At 36.5% G+C, this 23,094-nt stretch overlaps 1 protein-coding gene across 1 annotated transcript; it reads right to left on the bottom strand.

The window, feature by feature from the left end:
- Positions 1–4,535: 4,535 nt before the first annotated feature.
- LOC113279265 lies at positions 4,536–6,510 on the bottom strand (the record flags this gene model as incomplete). Its single annotated transcript, XM_026527967.1, has 5 exons — positions 4,536–4,560; positions 4,787–4,808; positions 4,897–4,948; positions 5,686–5,837; positions 6,222–6,510. Coding segments are annotated over 5 exons (540 nt in total), but the record flags the coding sequence as incomplete, so codon positions are not given.
- Between the last annotated feature and the right edge of the window lie 16,584 nt (positions 6,511–23,094).

Below are 23,094 nucleotides of genomic sequence, written 5' to 3'. Positions count from 1 at the left end.
TACAACCTAGTTAATTTATTTGGTATTTGAACTAAGTCATGAGTATTTTGTTCAATTCAGTATGGTGTTAGTACTTTCAATTGTTGCAAATATTCAATTGAGTATGGTGTTAGTATGGTGTTTGATTGTAATGTGTTTTACCGATGTAACTTGTTTCTTTTGTGCAGGTTACCATGGTTGAAATCTCAGAAGATGATCCTGCTTCTAATCTTCCAATTATACATGGAGCGGCATCACAAATGGGACCTCCCCCTCCACGTCCACCGCGTTCTGGACAAGTGCATGGACCATCAGCAGGGACAGGGAGTACCGCTGGCTCATCTACACCAGCTTCTGAACCTTCAATGCTTGTGCCGCAGGTGAAACATTAGATAATAATCCTAATGCTGGTGTGAAGAGATCAAAGGTATGGAATCACTATGATATTTATGAAAATGGTGAGAGAGCGAAATGTAAATATTGCAAAAAGGCTAATTACAAGATTGGTAAGAAAAATTTGGATGGTAAGAAACATGGGACTTCTAATCTCCAACATCATTTGGATAAGTGTCAGAAGTATAAGAATGAAATGAATGAGGCTAGAGCTGACGGACAACAAACACTTGACTTCCAGCCTTGCAAGCTTGGAGAGGAACCACAGTTGGTTGGGGTGTCTTTTTCTCAAGATGCGTTCAGGAGAGCGCTGATTAGATTTATCGTTACCGATGAAATGGCTTTTAGAATTGTTGAAAGGTGAAGGTTTTATGGATTTTTGTAAGTATCTTGAGCCTCGATTTAAGTCGTATGACAATATACCGTGATGTGTGCAAGCTGTTTTTGACAGAGAAGGCTAATCTGAAAAGTTATTTCAAAGCAAACAAGATAAGAGTGTGCCTTACTACTGACACTTGGACGTCATCGCAGAATTACAATTATATGGTAGTGACTGCGCATTTCATTGATCATCACTGGAAACTACATAAAAGAATTATCTGTTTTTGCTTGATTGATAGCCATGAAGGTACAAATATTGGAGAGGCTTTGGCGAAATGTTTGCTAGACTGGGGACTTGAAAAGGTTTTCACTGTGACGCTTGATAATGCGTCTGCAAATAAAGTTGTTGTTGACTATTTGAGGAAGAGAGTTCAGAGTTGGGGTTCTGCATTACCCGGAGCTAAACATTTACATGTTCGATGTGCGGCTCACGTACTTGCACTTGTTGTGAAGGACGGTATGAAGAAGTATCATACATCACTTCTCAGGATCAGGGCAGTGGTAAAATATGTCACGAAATCTCCCGCAAGATATAAAAGGTTTACGGAGGCTGCTGAGTCGGAAAGAATAGATTGTAAAAAGGGTCTGATATTAGATGTGAGAACGCGGTGGAATTCTACTTACTTAATGCTTGTTGCTGCTGAAAGATATGAAAAGGCATTTGAAAGGCTACGTGAGTTGGATAAGGCATTTTGTGAAGAGTTTTGCTTTGATATTCCAGTACCAGATAATATTATGGGTGATGGTGATGAAACTGTTGATCTTGATGCTGATTATGATCTGGAATCAAACAATGAAGAAGAACTTGATACTACTGAAGAAGAAGATTCTGCTGCTGTCAGGAAAGCCAAGAAAAAAAACAGGCCAAAAGTGCATGCTCCTGAACGATACGATTGGTGCAACGCGAGAGTTCTGATTAAGTTTCTACACGTATTTTATGAAGCAACTGTTGCATTTTCAGCTTCTACTTATGTTACTTCTCATTCTTTCTTATTGGAACTTGGTACTGTTCGTCAAGAATTAGAAGAATGGAAAAATACACATGAGGACCCTTTCTTAAGCCACATGGGTGCTGTAATGTTGCTCAAGTACAACAAATATTGGGGAACATACCGAAAGATGAATTCGTTGACGTTTATGGCTGTACTTCTTGATCCACGAGAGAAAGAACATGGATTATTTGTGACTGTTGAAGATTGAATTGTGCATTATGACCCAGCAATGAAGAAAAAACTTGTAGAAAAATGGGTTGAAGGAGTTCTGAAAAATTTTGTGGAGCTGTTTGCAGCTTATAAAGCAGAAAATGTTAGATGTGCAGTATCTTCATCAGAATCTATGGGCGAGACTAATTCTACTTCTACTCAAAGTTCTTCGAGTTTTGGAAGTACTATTTCTAGCAAGGCCAAGTATATGGCGGGAAGGAATAAACGAAAGCATCAATTGAGTAATGTGGAGGACAATGGGAGATCTGAGGTAGAAAGGTACTTGGCTGAACCGATCTACACACCCACAAATAAAAATGCTACTTTTGATATATTACAATGGTGGAAGGTAAATGCTGCGAGGTTTGACATTTTGCCACTTATGGCTAAAGATATATTTGCTATTCCCGTTTCTTCTGTTGCTTCAGAATCAGCATTTAGTACCGGGAAAAGAATTTTGGATCCTTTTCGAAGCTCCTTAAAGCCCAAGACACTTGAGGCCTTAATTTTGTTACAAAATTGGTTACGAACACCAATATACATGGATTCATCTACCCTTGGAGTCGATGAGGAGATTGATATTGCTGAGTCTGGTATGTCTAAATTTTCCTTGGCTCTATTGTTGTTCATGACACTGTGAGTTTTACTGCAGCATGTTTATTACATGAAAGTACATGGTTTACTAAACATAATGCATGCTATGTGAATAGATTAACTGCCCTGTTATGTTAACTGCCCTGTTATGTTAGTAATCTATAACAAAAATCTTTTGAAATCCGAAGATCACTCATAGTTATCTCTATATCAACATGTCAGAGGCATTGTCACAATGTCGTGTACCTCATATCAATTGGATTTCTTAAATTCAGTTATTTTGTTCTTGTTTCTTAGATGATTTTTACTTTTATTTTTACATAATAGGATTTCTCTTTAGATGCTAACTGTTAAATAAATTTATATCTGTTTGATGTTTGTTATACCGTTTTCTATGGTTTGAGAATCTTGAAATTTGGATTTTCAAACTTTGCTTTGATCTGTGTATTGTCTGTTATCTTGATGTTCTTAGTATTAGGATATTTTATATGTTCTTATAGTTGAATTTGGATGTTGAGATTATGATGAAGCTGAGTTTTTTTGCATAGGTCAGGGCAATCATTTTTTGCATCTGAGTTATTCAAGTTAACGACCTAAAAATAGGGTTGTGAAGCTTTATGTTTGGACATTATGTTATTGAGGTATTTTGGTTATTGGGGTCCTTTGGTAGTGAAGCTTTATGTCATGTCTGTCTAAACTTTGTAATCTATATTGAGGTCGTTAATGTTCAATTTACGGTATTGTGTTTGTATTAGTATCTAGAAGGATAATGCTCATATTAGGTGGTGTACTGATTAGAGAATTTTTGGGGTTTTTCACTTCAAGACTTCGAATAGCAGGCAGGACATCTAGCTATCCTATATTTAGAACGTTACTGTAAGAGAAGTACAATAAAACTGTAAAGCACGCGTAGCTACCGTGTACTATTTCATCTAATTACAGTGACTGTCCGGTGTACTGATGGGCAGTTTGTGTTGGTACTTGCTGTTGTTGTGGATGGATAAACTAAAATGTTCATTTCGCTTACAGAGCTATTTTACTTGTTTCAAGAAATTCATCTACCCTTTCATTCATTCTAATTGTTCATTTCGCTTGCAGAGCTATTCAGTGACCTTGCTGCTTCTTCTATCGTCATAGACTCATAGATGATTGATTCCTATTGGCTTAGACAAGGTAATGACGCCAAGGGTCATTGTCAGTAGCTTGATCTTTCTGAGTTCATCTTTGTTACTGTAACTAATTTACAGACTTCGTTTTATTTCAGGCTTTCAGCGCATTCGGAGGTAAACATCCACAAACTTGCAGGCTTGCAGCGACTAGCTGTTGGACGCTTTATATGATATTAGGCTTTAGTATAGTAGGCAATACTCAATAGTAATGCACTCTTTTATCTTTTGAGCTTTGAACAATTGAACTTTGTTCCTTTTTATTGTTAGCTTTATCAACTTTGTTATACACTTATAGTGTTATACAGTTATACTCAATAACTCTGTTCCTTGTTAATGTAATGTCATTTTATTTTATGGTGGGTAACCCACCACCCACCCGACCAAACCCGCCGTCACAATGGGTCGGGTGAAAACTGACCCATTGTGATGTTGGGTCGGTTGCGGGTGACAACTTCTGTTACCCGCCATCAGTGGGTCGGGTGGTGGGTGAGGCCAAAACCGACCCAAACCGACCCATGTGCAGCCCTAATTCCAGTATCAACAAATTTTTAATGAGTCAAATACCTACGACTCAAAAGCTTAATCGATACTTAAGATTTAAAATCTTAAGATTTTTAAGAGGCTTGATATTTTCTCAAATTTAAATTACATCCACAATGCATGGAACTGAATCTTAATGGAACAATTTAAGGTGGTTCTATCAAAGGATAATCATTGATGCATCTGTTGACTAAGCCTTGGTTCTTGATATATGTGATTAGAATATGGTAATTATAGACAATGAAAAAAAAGGCCACATGCTTTAACTATCCACAATTCATAGTACTAAATCGATATTGGTCCTGATAAAACACAAAAACATGGTAATTACATGCCACAAATGTGATTAGAATATGGATTCAAAAGCATGACTAAATACCACCGCATCTAGCATCAAAATCTACGCAAGGAAGACTTGAAGAGCATTACCGGTGAGCTGTAATCGCACATCACCAGACGTAATAACAGTCTCTCTCACTGATTTTACTCCCTGTGTAACCGTAACGTGAAAGTATACCAATGACTTACGGGACGTACTTCTTCCGTGCGTCTGCAATGTGAAAAACATCATATTATTTTTAGAGAAAAATTTATCAATGAAAAACTTGAAAAGAAAAGTAAAGATTTAGAATGATCACCTGCATTAGCCTTCCACTTTGTATTGGCCAAGAGATTTTCTGAAGTTGGACTCTACAAACAACGAACACACAATACATATTAAGTACAACTTGATTACTACTCTAAATATCAGAAATTAGAGGTTTGAATTTACGAAAACATACTTTCCACTTTCTTAGTTTATACAATTCACACCATAACAAATACAATAGGTTACCATCAAAGCAATGGTCGTAATTTCAGTCCAGTCAAATATTTATCCTAAAAATCAAACCTACAAAACCAAAAATTCAAAAATTAGAGGTAATCAACACCTAATCAATTGAATCCCAAATAACTAATAAAGAAGGATTCCTCCGAATCAGAGATAACAAATACCAACTCAGAAGAAGATTACAAAATTAAAATTACACTAACAGGGGGTTAGTCCTCGAGTGATTTCGGGGGAGTTGAGTGTATTTTAAATCTCAGAGAGTTTGAGAGAGTGTAGGGAGTTTGAGAGAGTTTGGTGTTTTTGAGTTCAGGGAGTTTGGGGGAGTGTAGGGATTTTGAGAGAGTTTATTAGAGGGAGTTCGGGGGAGTTTGGGGGAGTTTGAGAGAGTTCACTCCTAACTCATTCTCTTTTAAGAAACAATAAACCCTCATTTGCAAATAACATTGATCTTTAATCAAAAGAAAAAAATAAATGAAAATGATCATATCTCTGTATCAATAGTATATTATTTTGTGTAACGAGATATTTTTTTCCCTTCAATTTAACGGTCTCCATACAATTCTAACTCCCTTTGTTCACGAACATTTTCCCACATATCATCCGCTATACTCTTTCTCCATGCATTAGCTTCTTGACGTTGTTGTTCTTGAGTTTGTTGTGTCAAAATTTCGTCGTCATTTACAAGCGTTGATGGATGGCTATCTTCCTCTTCCTCTTCCTCGACCGGAAACTCATCTGAACGGCATTCTTTTCGTAAGAAGTTGTGTAGGCCTGCACAAGCTGTCATTATCTCCGCTTGCACCTGATACGGAAATGGAGGTTGAGACTTAAAGATCAAGAAACGAGACTTCACAACACCAAACAATATTTCAACTACATTCCTCAAAGAAGCATGACGCATGTTAAATAATTCTTCAGCCTTTTTCGCATGATTACCCGTACCAGAAAATTCTTTCAAATGATAACGTTGGCCATGAAATGGTGTTAAACAATATCGTCGGTTTGCAAAGCCACCATCCCCCAAGTAATATTTACCTGAATAAAACACAAAAAGAAAACTTCGTCAAGTAGAACCCGAAAATAACTTAACCAAAAAACTCAAAACTTCACATTAGATAAAAGTAAAATTACCTTGCGGTATTTTCAGTCCATTTCTTTTTGTCATTGCGTCGTTAAGTATTTTCGAATCATGAGCAGACCCTTCCCATCCACTGAGCACGTATATGAACTCCAAGTCGAAGTTGCAAACCGCTAACACATTTTGAGATGTAATTCCATGTCGATTCCGATAAATGGCTGCATTTCTTTTCTCTACCATTGCTGGGATATGTGTACCGTCCATAGCTCCAATGCAATCCTTAAAGTAAGGATAAAATCGTGTACTCTCACGAATTTTAAATGGAGTTGCACTTGTTGGCTTAGCGATCATCCTCGGAGCTATAGCATTTAAAGCTCGCAACATCCTGTTGAAGTTTTTACTAACTGTCCATCGAGAGCGACCAAATGTGTCACGTATTGTGCAATATCGTGAACTTTGGCCAACAACGAGTAAAAATGTACCAAGCATTTCTTCAATAGAAACACATCTTGTATCACATAATGATGTACTTTCTCTAATGATACAACATAATTTTAGAAAAATATCAGGGTACATCCTATAACTTCTTCGAAAGTCTTATGGGTCTTGACGCAAAACTCTCCTTATATAGTTATATACAAACAAAGTAACTGGGCGTCTCATTGGTCTTTCAATACGCTGACTTTGTATGTATTGCAATTGCTTGATTATATCCATCAACCATGAATGCACCGCTGAAAGTATATTCAAAAATATGGATAGTTCAAATTCATTATTGCTGCTTACCTCTTCATCATCATTGCTTTCTTCTTCTGTATCAAAGGCTTCATCTTCACTATCAGTAGATAAATCCAAATCAGACATGTTCACCTAAAAAGATGATAAAAGTACTTTTTTTTATTAGAATCATCATTATTTCAAAAGCATAAAAGTATATGTATAGAGAAAATAAGCATATAGAATATAAAGTTCATAAATTCAATCACAATAACCATAAAGAAGTCAATCCATAAAAATTAGTAGCAATCAATCCATAATAATAAGTTCTCAACTTGGAGAAAAAAAAATTAAATACTAATAGTTACGAAAAAAAACGATCAAATGTTGTAACTCTAAAAGCCCATTAAACCTAATAGAAACTTGCAAAGATGACAGGTTTATGCTTTTAACTTTGAACCAATCCACAACTTTCTCTCTTCAGGAGTAAAACGTATGAATAAGTTCTTCTTGTGATTGTTGTCCAGCATTTCAATTACTTTCAGCTTATCTTCCAAAGAAATTTCATTCATGCCATAAACAAGATCCCATACTTGGTTATCTTTCTTATCCTTATCAATTCTACGCATTTCTTTTTCAATTTTGCGGTCTTCTTTCTCTTTCGCAATAAGAGCATGCATTGAATCAATAGAATAAGCAATCGATGAACTGTTGGCAATCAATTTCTCTAGATAATCAGACTGCCCAGTAGGATTAGTTGATGTAGAAGAGTCACCAATGTCACACCTTGGTCTTTTCTTTGGTGCCGTTTTTCTGACGGGAATTTTCGTTGTGTTCATATCAAATTAACACACACATACCTCAAAGTAATTGTTCCACATCTCGTCAGATCCAGTAATTATCTTGTTAGCATCATCCCAACCGAATCCAGAAGTACAAGATTTAAACAAATCCTGGTATTGACCAAATCTAGTCTTCAGCCATCTATGTTTCCCTTTATAGTTCTCAAAAGATTTGTCACAACCACATGCTTGGTTAAGTTTTGGAAGTATCTCCTCTTACACTATTCTCTTAGTAAAACATCCACTAGTGTCTTTCTTCTTCTCAAGTGTAGCTTCTACCAACAGTTCCAATAATTTATCAGTCTCTCGAGTTGTCCATTGTTTGTAATTCGTAGTCACTTCCGTTTACGGTTCCGTATTCTTATTCTTCCTAACATTCTTTTTATTCTTGTTGTTTTCATAAAATTGGCTGGATTTTTCCATTCTATGGTGTGACAATGTTAGCTACATTAGTACTTAGACTAATACTAGAACTTAACAAAGCAAGAAAGAAGAGATTCTATGGTGATGAAATTCAGCAAATTTCGTCTCTTTAGAAAGCCGAGGAATCCCTCATTAACATAAAAATGATAAGAAATAAATATGGATTTGATAGCTGTGCCCAAAGGTCTAAACCAAAAAGGGCAGAAATCACGTTTTCAGGACTTGAATATGTCTTCAGAAAATTTTAAATTTCACAATCTTTACTCAAAAAATCATACAAAAATCATTGTATGATGGAATTCAACAAATTTGGTCTTGTTGCAAAGCTAAGAAACTCCTCTTTAACATAAAAATTATATCGCAAAGGAATGAGTTTTATAGATATGTCAGAATCATCTCGACAAACAGGGCAGAAATCACGTTTTCAGGACTTGAATACGTCTTCAGAAAATTTTAGATTTCACAATCTTTACTCAAAAAATCATACAAAAATCATTGTGTGATGGAATTCAACAAATTTGGTATTGTTGCAAAGATAAGAAACTCCTCTTTAATATAAAAATTATATCGCAAAGGAATGAGTTTTATAGATATGTCAGAATCATCTCGAAAAACAGGGCAGAAATCACGTTTTCAGGACTTGAATACGTCGTCAGAAATATTTTAGATTTCACGGTCTTTACTCAAAAAATCGTACAAAAATCATTGTGTGATGGAATTCAACAAATTTGGTCTGGTTGCAAATCTAAGAAACACCTATTTAACATAAAAATTATATCACAAAGGAATGAGTTTTATAGGTATGTCAGAATCGTCTCGACAAACAGGGCAGGAACATGTTTTTCAGAAAAATCTATACGAAAAACACTATTAGGGTTTTGACCGAGAGAGAGAGAGTACGCACAAAAAAAACTATACACAATCAAAATAAACAATCATGGAGATCAAAGATATGAAAAACAATCAAAATAGTACACAAATCAAACTATAAACAATCATGGAGATCAAAGAAGAAAAAAAAACATACCTGGAAAAAACGTTTCCTCTTCTTTCTCCTATGGTTTTCTACGCACCAAACTCCTTCCCAAATCTCTAATCTTTTGAGAGATTTGTTGTGAGACCAAAATACACTAAAAACTCCTTCGAACTCCCTAAAGCAACCAACTCCCTAGTATTGTAGGGTTTTATGACTAACAGGGAGTTCAAGAGATTTTTTTAAACTCCCCAACGACTAACAGGTGTTTTCTAGGGAGTTTAGGAGACTCCTCTAAACTCCCCCACGACTAACGGGGATTTGGAGAGACTCCCTCAAACTCCCCCACGACTAACAGGAGAAAACACAAATACATTAAAATCTCTCGAACTCTCCCACGACTAACCCCCCGTAAAATAATAATAGAACCACTGAAATTAGAAAAACCGAGAATTTTGGTTTTGTTTGAGGATCAACAGAACCTTGATTTGAGACCCATTTTCTTTCCCATGGCAAACTAAATCAGAGAAAAACGAAAAGAAAAAAAATACCTTCATTAATAAAACCCTAGGTTTCAAATTCTGAATTCATTACAAAATCAATCACCAAAATCTCTCCTTGCCAGTGATAGAAACCCACAATTATCTGAATTCATGACTCAAGACCACCGCATTATGTTATTCAGCTGACTATGGTTTTCAAACAAACAACTGACATCGACAAAAAAAAAAAAAATGAAGATGTCGCAGGGACTTGCCCAGTATGAGAGAAGCTGATGATGTATTTGACTGAATCACTATTGCTGCTCGAGAAGGAAAGTAGATGAAGGTAAATAGGTGACGGGAAAGAAATTGGTGGCAAGGTTGAAGAGAAAAGAGGAGCAAAAAATAGCAGGGTTAGGTTTCTCAATTGGGTTTCAATATCTGCTCGTGGTTTTGAGAAAAAAGAGATTACCTCAAAAAGATACGGTACATACGGGCTAAATTAACCAAAAAAGAATCGACCCTTTCACAACCGTCCAAGTCATAGCTCGATCAGGACGATGCCGATCGCCGGGTCATGGTCCCCATCAAATCCTGTCCGTCTAATGACTCTCAAATCTCAAATTCAAAAACCACCTTTTTTATATTACAGTGATCCCCATGATTGCCAAAGACGGGCACCAATATTAGCCGGGGGCAGAGCTAGAAATTTGGCTATTGGGAGGCAAAAGTTGTTAAGGGCAGGCAAAAGACAGAAAATGGCCTTGGAATATAGAAAAATGGCTTAGCACTAGTGGAATTGGGCTTGGGAGCAAGTCCAGCTGCCTACCCTTGCCATGGGTTAGCTCCGCCACTGATATTAGCGGAGCATGTTGGTGGGATTTTCAATTGAGTTGTAGTAATAAGATTCGTTGAGGATTGTGAAAGCAATGGATTTTAGACTTATAAAACTTAAAAATAAAGAAAACTTATTACAAAATTGACTTCAAGATATGAGAAAATAACCAAGACACTGATTCCACTATTACACATGAATTAATGATGGTAAATAATCCAAAACTCTAATTATCTTTTAAGTCCTTTATATCTTAACTCACTAATAATCAAGCAAATTCTCAAACATCGATTGTATCCCTTAAGCATAGATTATCTAAACAAAGCATAACCTATCTAATTGAATCACAACTGATTAGGAAAATTACGCAAACAATTTAAAACTCTGCCAAAGCAGCGATTGAGTGAATTATAATTAAATATTAGAGAAAATAAAATAGTTACCAATTATTCATGCGTAAATAGCTTCCTCGTTGCCTTGGTTGTGGGAGAATTAGCCGCTCATCATGTTGGAAACACGCTCAAAAGTTGATTTCATTTATGCTCAAATATGGTTTACAAATGATGAAAATGGGAGAATTATAATAAAAATCGGGTTTGTAACAGTTATAAATGTTACAAACCGAGCTGTTACAAAGAACGATAGATGGTTTTGGTCACTGTTATTGTTGCTTTAAGACTGTCTGTTAACTGCGACACACGGCTGTGAGTCGTTGTTACTGTTGGAAAACGACGGTCTTGAATGGTCTGTTCTTCGTGTTCTTCAATGGCAGCAGCAGCAGGTCTCTCTGCAACTTGGTGTTTTGACTCTGTGGCGCTCTATTTCTCTTCCAAACTCTCTGTATGCTCCTGCTCGACCCCAACAACGTATTTATACACCTTTGGAACAAGAATCACTACTCATTAACTCAGAAAAATCTCTCCATTACTCGGCAGTTAATGAAAATATTTCCGAGAGCTTTTCTTTCCATTCTTGTCTTCTCACGCTGTTTTCTCTGGTTAGCATGTTCCAACACGTTCCTTGGTCTTCTCTGACAGCAACTAACACGGTGTGCCAACGATCATACTTCCCAAAATAACTCGGCGTCTTAATACATAATATTCGAGGAAATATTTCTTTCCCTGCTGTTTGATAATTTCTTCCATTACTCCCGTGCATGAATCAATTACCTTTCTTGTTTTAGTGAAACAGGATAATTATAAACCAAATCATCGAGAATATCTCAAAGAATCTCGTCCAAATCACTCCATGAAATTTACGCAGCTTCAAAACTCTTTTTCCCGCCATTTTTGTTCTTCACGAGAAAGAAGAAGGAGGTGCCCCTATCCAACATCCAGGGTGCCGAATAACAGTGGGTGCTAAAGATAAAAATGGGCTACACATAGTCGTGAGTGCCCCTTAGCAAAAGTGGTGGTCCGTATAGCAATTGTCCTCCGGGGTGCTCCGAGCAACTTTTCGAGCCGAACTTTCCAACAATATTTATTTCCAAAAAAATACCTACAAATACACAAAACACCATAATAAAAATGAAAACGAGTACTAACAATACGAAACATTGAGGACAAATTAGACACATAAATGCGTCTATCACATGTATCAATCCATATAAGACAAAATAATTATGGTACCAATCTTTAACAATCATGAAAATCTTTAGACACAGAGAATTAAGTATAATTGGTACTCGATAAATAGCAATTTATCGGCATTTCATACCTAACATAATTTGAATAAAAATGGCCATTAAAATAAAAAATTCGGTTGCGTACTTGCATACGTCGTCCATACCAAGGTTGGACAAAACTAAAGTTCATGCAGTAGTGCTCTTTTCTTTTCCTTGCGATAAAATTGTATCATGCTAAAATTGATAATTGGCCTGGTTACTACACTACAAGAGGACCGCCGGCTAAAGAGATTTGGTGGCACGTACATATCAATGTTTCTTATTTTCTACCATCACTTTCCGACGTAACTTTTCAAATTAAATCAAAAAATATGAAATTAATATAGCAATATATAATTTTAAAATGACCAATTGAAGTGAAAAATATTACTCCTCAGAAACGAAGGTTTCTCGCATCTAAAAACCCAATAATTAGTAAATAAATGGTGCAATTGAGACGACGTTGGCCGTTAAGAAGTGAAGCTGGCATTATCATGGGAGATTGAGATTTGGAGAAATGAGAGATATTTAGAGTTTGTTTGCAGCAAAAGATAATTTCGAAACCCTTTTTCCAACTTTTTGCTTCGAAACACTTTCGCTGTTTTGTCTCTTTCCGATATCTATTTTTTCTTCATATAAGTTTGTGCTAAGATGAGTCAAAAGAAGATGTGAATCTTGTCGGGGGAAGCAAGCCACTTCCCCCACCATCACGTAATGTTACTCCTCGATCTTTTTTTGGTTTTATTCGACCCACACTGACTTAACCACCTTTCTCATCCCCAAAACTAATCCAATACCCCTTAATCATATAAATTCTGCGACAGAATTATTGAATTATTTTTTGCAACCATCATCGAGGCTTCTCCAGAAATATAAATCATAAGAAGAAGTTGAAAACAAAACTATTTTGCTTCACAAAAAACTGACTTTTCTGTTTTTAGAATCGTTCTGAAATGTTATTGCCCAACTGACTTCTGAAAACAACTTCCAAGTATGCATCCAAACACGCTAGAAAATTATTGGAAGTAATTTACTGAGCAAACCCAACTAAGTAGACTGATTTATTGTTAGCCATGTATGCCGTCTACAACAACAAGTCCACCACTGACCCTATTCATAAAGGAACTGGCAAAAGAAGAAGAAGAAAGGGAAATCCAACCATGCCAAATGGGAGTCTATTCGGACCTGATTCTACAATCTTTCACCCGCAGCATTATTGGAGAAAGGAGATATATCTAAGACTACACTAGACAGTCGAACCTAACTAATATCAGTCTTTTAAAGTGTAATAGCAAGCTTCTCTTGCATGGGGCTCGGAAGAAAAGTTGAAAAGGATAGCAATCAAATGGAGCTGCATTGCATCTATACAACTTCTTAAAAGTACCTTTTTTTGTACTTGTTGTCTTCTAATGGGTGTATTCAATGATCAACTCCATTATAACTTTTTTTCTTCTAGTTATACCAAATTCCATTGTCAATTTTCAATCCATAAAACAAATAGATAACCATCCACTTATCCCTAAGTTCCTCCTCTTCTTCTTCAAAACCTTCTCCTTTTATTTGATAGTAGTGCTCTCATCTGCTTCTCTTTTGATTTATCTATTTTACTTTTTGTCTACAAAAGATATCTTACTTGCTTTCTTACATTTTTCTCGCTTTTGATACTTATTCTTTAGTTTGTAAATGGCAAAGTAAGGATGTTTTGGCATTAAACTATGCCATGAAACGGTTGTTGCTTAATTCATTCTTTGCACTAAACTATGCCATAAAATGGCAAAGTAAGGATGTCTTTTCACTGCTTAGTTCTTCAAATCATTGTTAAGCCAATTTCAATCAGATCCATTTTCGCATCAATTAGGATCACATCCCAACCCGTTGGCACGTGCTAGATGACTCCGGTTTGAAGGTCTATTTGCCCTCCTTGAGCACCGGGGTCATTTCAAAATTTGGTTCACTTAACAAGAAATTATTGGTAGTACATGCAATTTAGATTTGGATAAAGTTGCATAGAAACTCGGTGCATTTCGTGATCTTGGGGTAGATTTCAGTTTACAATGTCTTTTTGCGCACTCCGATGGTTAGCATGGGAAAAAACATTCTTCTAACCTGATTTTGTGGGTATAAGCCCTCCTTGTACTTCTTTTTGCTGTTCCCATAATCAATGGTTAATGATAGATCTGTCTTCCCAATTTAGTTTGTAAAATATTTTACTCTTGGGTTGTTCAAGTATGTTTGATCTAGTAACATCACAACCAACCCATTTAATATAAGAATGGTTGTGATAATATCTGCAAAAATACTTGTTAAATGAAAAAATTGTCCAAATTAACTAGATTGATTAAATATAGTTCAGGTATTTAAAAGGCTAGTTTATGATGTTGCCAGATAAAGAAAGTTCGAGCAACGCGAACAAAATGTTTTCTAATTTAATTTGCACAAATGTTTAATATCTGACTTCCCTCAGAAGATGGTTCTAATTGATAAATAATTTTGGACTTGGAGCTCTGGGATGGGACATCAATATCAGAAATTATATCGTGCATAGGGCAAGGCAACCGGAAGCACGTGCCAAAAAAATAAAGACCAACGTCTACGTGCTCCTCTGTGTTAGCTCATCCCGGTCAATCCACATCATTCGGTCCTTTCGTTCCATATAGTTATTCAACATCACTCGGACCGTAGGCCAGTAAAGACTGTAGATATGTGAAATATGTACTGCAAACTCAACCTTCATGGCGTGAGAAGACTCTTTCGCAAGTATGAAACCGAAAAGTAACATAGCAGCCATAATTTAGGGATTAGTCGCAATCGATATCATAGTATAGAGCACTGCTCGGTCGAACTCGAAAGTTTTGTTATCTCAAACTTGTTGTCATTGTTAGATGCACAAAACTATATCTTCATTTATAGTCTACTAAAGTCAACTCTTGGACTAGGATTACAGTATGGTAGCTGAGTATCTGAAATCACCAAATACCCTTGAATATTGATGAACAGACGAAGATTCAACAAAGGTATGTGGATATTGATTTTATTTGGAACGCTTGCTTAATTCTACCTTTCTAATCTATCAGAACAAGTGTTCATTCTATGGAACAATTTCTATGTACGTTTATGTATATACTCGAGGATTTTTGAGTCCATGAACCCTGGAAATATCCTCATGTTGTAATGAATGAGCATACGAGTTCAACGAGCCAAGAATCACTCATTTCCGAGTCATAATGAAGAAGTTATGAGTGATTTATTAAAGCAACACTTATTAAGTGTTACTGTGGAAGTTCGTGATTAGGAAACAGTCCAAGAACTTTTTGTAACGGTTCACGTACTAAACCGCAAAAACGTGACTAAATACTTGTTTTAGTCTAAGTTTTTGATGTTTCCTCTTCTAGGTAAGATGGATATTCTTCCGCATACAATTAATTGTCATATTAAAGTGAGTGTGATGTTTTAAACACCTTCCTAAGTGAAATTGAAATTTATTTTATTTATTAAGAGACAATTTTAAAAATACAATTTATGCTAAATAATTATTTATGTTAGAGCCCTGCTCGGTCGAACTCGCAAGCGTTTCTATTGTGAGGGTAAAATACTCAATCTCCACGTGTCAACATCTCAAGAGGTGGTCTCATGATAAGATGATGAGGTAGAAGTATCAAATCATACTCCAAAGTTGATTTCGTCTGAATCGAGATGCCTGCTACAATGCTACATGTATGCCGCGTGTGAGTAGTGGTCTAATAAACTCAGACGGTCAAGTCTAAAAAGAAGGAATGCATTTAATGAAGGATCAGAAGAGGCGTGGGCGAAGGTACATCACATCAGAAGACTCAGACGATCCATACTGCAACCCGAGGATGGTGCAATATGATGCCCTTCAAGGAGGAGCAGTACGATAATGCACAAGGCGAGACAGCTTGTAAGGAGAACCGATCAAGACATCACGAGGGATAATATAGAGTTCGTCGGAAGTAATGAGAAGATGTACGACAGCTCCACCAGATCGGCGAGATCGGGTCACATCTCCACGAGTCCAGTCTGTCTATAAATACCAGTCCATATAGAAGGAAATGGGTGTTGATGGTGGATTTTCGGCAAGGGCTAAAATCATAAAATCATGATACTGCATGTTTCTGACCCGGCTTCAGGAATGTATGTGAGGATTCATATTTTACGATCCGTGAACTGTTTCACGATCTCTGACTGTGCGAACATTCCTCTCAGAGCTATGATGAATATGTTTCTCGAAAGGCCTCCCAACTGAGCGTTCGACGCTTCACACATTTCATCATCGCCTCTACATAGAATCAAAATGATTGGGCGGCTTCTAGACATAATGTTTGTTAGAGAGCCTAACGCCTTCAGGACGTCACGATTCTCGTTGTTCCCTGACTACGTAGAGAGACCGTGTATAGAATCTCTTAACGATTGGGAGGTTCCTAGACATAATGTTTGTTAGATATCTTAACACCTTCAGGACGTCACGCCGTTCGTTGTTCCCTGACTATGCACCACTCAAAACGAGTATGATGCTTCTATTATCTCATTTCTCGATTCTGCAAATAGATTAATTCTAGCGTGTCATATCTAATCATTACATATGTTTCTAAATATACATATGCAGTGTGAGATAAAACACAACAAGATTGCAAGTACCTATTCCTACATACTTTAACATCAATATGTAGTGTGGTAGAATATCAATATGCACTATAAGATAAAACTTACCAAGCGGACGGATCAAGATACAAGACAAGTAAGTATTTTCTTTCTGTTTCGTGCTTCGCCTGGTTTTCCTGAAACTTCTTGTTGAGCTTGTATTGTCTATAGTTGAGAAGATCTTGTTCTAAAGGCTTGTTATGCACCAAGTCCTCAATTGTAGCTCCACCGACACAAAACCTTCTCCCACACTCCAAGCAATTGAGCTGGAAATAAACGATGAAAAGGTTAGAATAATCAAAGTAAGAAGCTCTAGATATCAATATGCATTCATGTGTGACAGAACATATTCGTATGTATTAAAGCATAAATATATGCCTTACATGTCAAAAGTACATATGTAGTGTTAGATATCATTATGTACTGCTTACATATCAAAAGTACATATCAGTATGTAGTAGATATGGATATCAATTATTTGATGTCAATATGTATTGCCAATTAAGAACTCACCTATATGGTGCATTATCAAAGTATCTGGAGAGGATAGTTTCTTGGTCATGTTTCAAGTCTTTATAGAATGACGATTTTTCAGTTTATAGAACGCCTTGCGAAGAGTAAGCTTTTTGTTCTTCCTTGGTCTCACCATTAGTGGCATTGCTTCCGATGCTTCAACTTTCGGATTCTTCGGTTCTTTATAAAATGCAGAGAACTTACTTCCACTTTCGTAAATGTCATCTTTATTTTTTTGCAGGATTGGCACGAGTAATGGGTCTGATAGGTGTGCGCTGCTCCTTTGCGGTGCGCTTTTTGTACACTGCCACCCTTTTTTGTTTCTGACTTGTGGAAACTGGTTCCTACATTTTTCACCAAACATAAAAAATATATACTGTAAAAACACAACATAACTATTTAATCAATAATAAAACTACGTATTTTTATGAAACTAACATTCAGTACATATCATTCACCTGCGATGGAACCTCGAAAACATCTTGTGATGGAACCTTCAAAGTATCTTGTGATGGAACGTCCAAAGTATCTTCATCTTTCAATGGGATGGGTTCTTATTGCTTAGCAGTAACTTCATGTGCATCTTTCGATTCACGGGGGTTCTTGTTGCTCAGTTATGTGTTGTATAAACTCTATATTTTTCAAGTCTCTTCCAATTAAAATTTCAAAATGTTGTCGTAAGTTAATACCAAAAAGACCACGGTTTTGATCAGTACCACTTTCTGGAAGGAGGTCTGCATACTCTTTGACGTAAACTACAATGCCGGAGTTTGCCAAGTCTAAATAATCTGCGATAGAGAGCTCTTCGATGTGTTCCAAACTCGACATCTCAGTAAACAAAGGTACATCCATGAGCAGAAAACTTTCCGCCGTCGATTCAACGTTATAGTCTTTAGATTTCTGGGACATAACTTCAACTGAAGCCATTGTTTCTTGCATAGTTGTAAGCAACTCCTTTGTTGCTACCTGCTTAACTTCAAGTGGATCAGTCTGCAAAAAGCAAGTGAAACTGTCAACATAAAGCTACTTACATATCAATATGTATTGTTATGTAACAGTACATACCAATATGTAGTGGTAGATACCACTACAAGAATGCAGGTATCTACCACTACATATTGATATGGTACATATTGTGAGTGTCAGACACTTAAAACAACAACATACTTGATACAGTAGAAAGTGAACGTTAAATGATACTTAGACTACATACTGATATGCTACTTACTTGTGTGTGTTTTTTGTTGCTATTTTCCGCTTGTATCTCTTCGACTTTTTGCTCCAAATTAGATCTAGTCCAGCTTTTAATCTCAGAAATCTGAACCTCAACACCGCAGAACTTCAATACTGGAGGTGTTGTTGACAAACCAACTTCAGAGGTGGCATTAACATTAGTTTGATCTTTCTCCGAATCTGGCATTTTGACTTCAACTGTTGGGTCAACATCCAAATCTTCAGTAGGGTTGGTTTGCGGAGGTGTAGATCCCAAGCAAACATAATCTTCATGGCTGGTTTCTCTCTGCAAAGGGAAATCTTTCGGGTATATTTCATGCAACATGAACACAAGCTTTGAAGCGTCAACCATTGTGCCGTCTTGCTGCATTGTGTTCACTTCGCTCCATTTATCAGAGACTATATATACTCCTCAAATCATTGTACTTCAATTCCCAATCCTCTCTCTCATCTGCTGACTCATCTTCTTCCACTAAACTTCCATTTTCTTGTTCTTTATCTTCTTATGATTCATCTTTTCATCTTCTTCAATGGGAGTTTCAACATCTTCTTCCTCTTGAATCCTTCTTGAGATACGATTAAGAATTTGTTTTTCATGGTTTGTGTACCCGTCTATGAATTCTTCAACTGCACAATTTTTATGTACTTATCAACATGTATTTTGTTGACAAAATATGTACTGCAAATTTATTTTTAAGTTCAACTAAAAATGTATGTTTACCTCATACTCAGAAAGATAAATATCCTTTAGGAATTCAGTACATATATCTTTGTGTGGTTCCATCTAGAAGCTCTTGGCACATACAATCCTTCAGGTTCTGTCACGACATTCTCTGGCTGCACCAAATCGGTATGCTCCGCAAACCAAGGCTGTAAGTATTGATATGTAGTGCAAGTATTGACCATGAAATACTTATATGTAGTGGAAACACGCAAAACAAAATAGTTTAACATAAAGAAAAACTTACCAACAAGTACCCAACACAACCAGTAGTGTCTTCTACACTTTCCTTGTTTACATTCAGCTCTCGCTCTAAGTAAGAATGGAGTAGGTCAGGCCGTGAAATATTCTTTGCTTTTTCAAGATCATCAACTAAAGCAATGTATTTTTCAGTCAAATAGTTTGCATCTTTTGTTGCGAAAATAAATAAAGTACACATATATATAAGCAGATAAGCCTAACAAGATCTTCGACATCTTCCTCAGATTCTTGAGGATCTTCATTTGATTTATCACCCACTCTTTGCTGAGAATATTTACCAACTTTTACATTAATTCATGTTCTTTTCATGATGTTAATGATTGTGTATTCAATCATTGGCATAGTCACATTTTTACCACTCACCAGTACATCAGGAAAAGTCCTTTTTGAAGAATTTTACGCCATCCACTTTTTAATGTCAGTTTTAAATCTTGATATTACCTTTTCTACATTCTTGGCATTCCATAAGTGATTCCCATTTCTTCTGGTGTGGTTGACATCTCATACTTCTCGCTATGCCTTAAAATTGAAATGTAAGCTTGTCCGGATATCGGCCTCTCTTGTAACAGTGTAACATTTTGATGACTGCTTCTTCATTCTTCAACCAATGTTCTGAATCAAAACTTGTGTACCAGAACATTAGGAACAAGTTCTCATACGACGATTCACTGATGAGCTTTAACTGCAAGACACTCAATTTAAGGTTTTTTGTCTTCTTAATCCTCTTCACAAGCCCATACAAGCTCTTGAAACCTGATCGGTACAAACTCCTTGGTTTTCCAGCTGCTTGCTTACGCTTTTTACCTGCATAATAACAAGTATCTAAAAGCATTACAAGACCTGCACCTGGTACATATTTTCCATAACTAAAAGTATTGAACATATCAATATGTAGTTATAATATCTACTACATATTGTATATATTTGTGGTAATTACTCGAGCTAAAAATATTAATATGTAGTGATGCTTTTTAATCATCAAATAGCCAAGAAATGTACCTTAGGGGTACATTTGCTTTCTTCCCCTTTGCTTTTCATGAAGGAGTATCAGCTTTTCCTGCGCTTCTTGCTTTTGGTGAAGGAGTAGCAACATATTTTGCCCTTTTACTGGTAAGTCCCAAATTTTTATGTAGGATCACTTCATTCTTAAGCATCACATACTTAGATATTTGGCGATTACCTGGTGCCATATTACTAACACTCTGTAGATCATCAAACTAATGAAAACACTCATGTATCTGTCTTCCATGGACGATGGTCACTAGACTCGTATGTTAAAACTTCGAATTTTTGTCGACTTGGTAGCTTTGACAAGACTCAACACTATTAGCACTGGGGTCTTTAGAAGTATCACCTTGGATCCCTATATTACCGATGAAAGTTAAGGGAAGGATGTTTAGACAAGAAGCATGAAGTGCCGATGACACAAAATCATTGGACTGGTGAGCCGGATACATTATTGGCACATTACCTATATCGAGCATGCCAACTGCTTATACTTTCACATGATGACATCAAATGCGTTAGTAGATGCACTTGTGCCATAAGTAGGACAAAAAATCGGCAGTACAAAACTTCCTGTGGCTTGATTTTTGGAACCATAAGTTTTTTAATTTCTTGATTTTCGTAGTACTGTAATTATTAAAATTAAAACACATAATTTTAAGATAATTTCCAGAAAAACCAATGTTTTTAACTAATCAGAAACTGAATAACAACACAACATGGAGCTCTTTATAAAGATAACTCCAATTTAACAACAACAGATATGAAAACCTAGTTTAATTGGGGCCATAACTTCTAATTGGGGGCCATGGAATTTTGTTTGCCCCTCAAAATTTTCAGGGGTGTAAATATCGCAATATGAATATACTATTTTACCCTTCACTAATTGAAAATCAGTTTCATTAATTAACTATCCTAATTAAGGCCTCTAATCTATATACCTAATTAAATCAAAGAGAAAATCAGTTTCTCTTTTCATCTTCATCTTCCTCTCCTCCCTTTCTCTTCTCCACCTCCACCATTAACGACTCCACCTCCACCGAGGAAAATTCTTCGAACAGATTCATCGCGTAATCGTCGATGATAAAACTTTAATCAACGATTAACTTCTTCTACAAATATGTCTAAAACAAAGCAAACCGCTCGCAAAGCACTTCAAATTCCTAATCTTGTAGATACGGTGAATGCAAAGGTGTACGGGCAAAGAGCTCCTGAAGCAAGCAAATCGAAACCCAAAAAGGGAATGGCTCCAATTAGAGGGTACGTGAACTTAAACCCATCTCCTTTCGATGTTTTGGTTGTTTTTTGATTGTGTAATCGAGATTGGTAACTGAAAAATAGAAGTTACAGAGTGAGAGTCGTTAGTATCGAAGAAATAATACCCTAACGACTCTTACATTGCATGTTTTTCTATGAAAAATCGTTAACCTGTTTGTAAATATAACGACCCTTGTTCTGCTACTTCGACCTTTTGTACCTTAGAATAGAGTCGTCTCCATATTAGGTTGAAGATGACGACTGTAGTTTGACGATCCCAAATTAGTGCGTAACGACTCTGGGTTGAACTTGAACTGCCTTATGTTGGAGAAAACGATAGAGTCGTCAGTAGTATATAATCCCTAGACTAGAGTCGTCAGTAATCTATAATCCCTAGAGTCATCATCTCTTTTATAGGGTCGGCAGTTACTTGTTTGACGACCCAAGTTTAATCTTTAACGACCCTTTAAGGACCAAAATCATCCTCACTGTCCAATTTTTGCAAAGAGTCGTTACCTTATAAATTACAGTCGTTACTTTGTAATGAAGAGTCGTTAGTTTGTTAGAGCATATCATTGACGACTCTTTAACTGATAGAGATAAAGTTGATGTCTTATAAAAAAAAATTTCGTGTTTGGAATGTAGTGACAAGAAAACGAAAGACAAGGTTGAAATCACGATAACTCCTCCTTCGAAACCTCCACGCAACGATAAATACTTACTTGCCGGTCCATTGCGCGGAAGAAGGCCGAGTGAGGTATCATTTTCTATCACCGAACCAAGATACAAAGGTAATGAGTTGTCCGATTCGTCAGAATCAGACACTCCTGTTGTTTCAGCTAACACTAGTGGTGAAGAAGAAGATGAACAAGAAGAAGAGCAAGTAGAGGAGGAAAAGGGTGTAGAACATGAGATACAAGAAGAAGAGATTCAAGAAGAAGAAGAGGAACAAGAATAAGAGCAAGAAGAAGAGGGTGAATGTAATGGTAGTGGTGATGATGAGGATGATGGTAACGAGGAGGAACAACATAAAGGTAATAATGGCGGTGATGATAATGATGATGAGGAGGAAGAGAATGAAGGTAATGATGATGAAAAGGATGAAGGTGGTGATGATGGTAAAACCACTGTTGAGGATGAGGAAGAGAATGCAAAGGCGAAAAAGCCGGTAAAGAGGGTTAAGAAGGATGTAACAGATATTGCACCCAGTGCGAGACACGTTCCCGCTACTCATTTGATGTTGCCTCCTCTTCGAGGTGGTAAACTTAGAGGAGAACCTAGAGATGGTGGAAAAGTTCTATTTGGATATCCTGGATCGTGGGCTCATTGCATCAGTGATACA

Source organism: Papaver somniferum, chromosome 5 (assembly GCF_003573695.1).
Source record: "Papaver somniferum cultivar HN1 chromosome 5, ASM357369v1, whole genome shotgun sequence".
Classification (NCBI taxonomy): Eukaryota; Viridiplantae; Streptophyta; class Magnoliopsida; order Ranunculales; family Papaveraceae; genus Papaver; species Papaver somniferum.
This window is presented reverse-complemented; position numbering and strand designations above follow the sequence as displayed.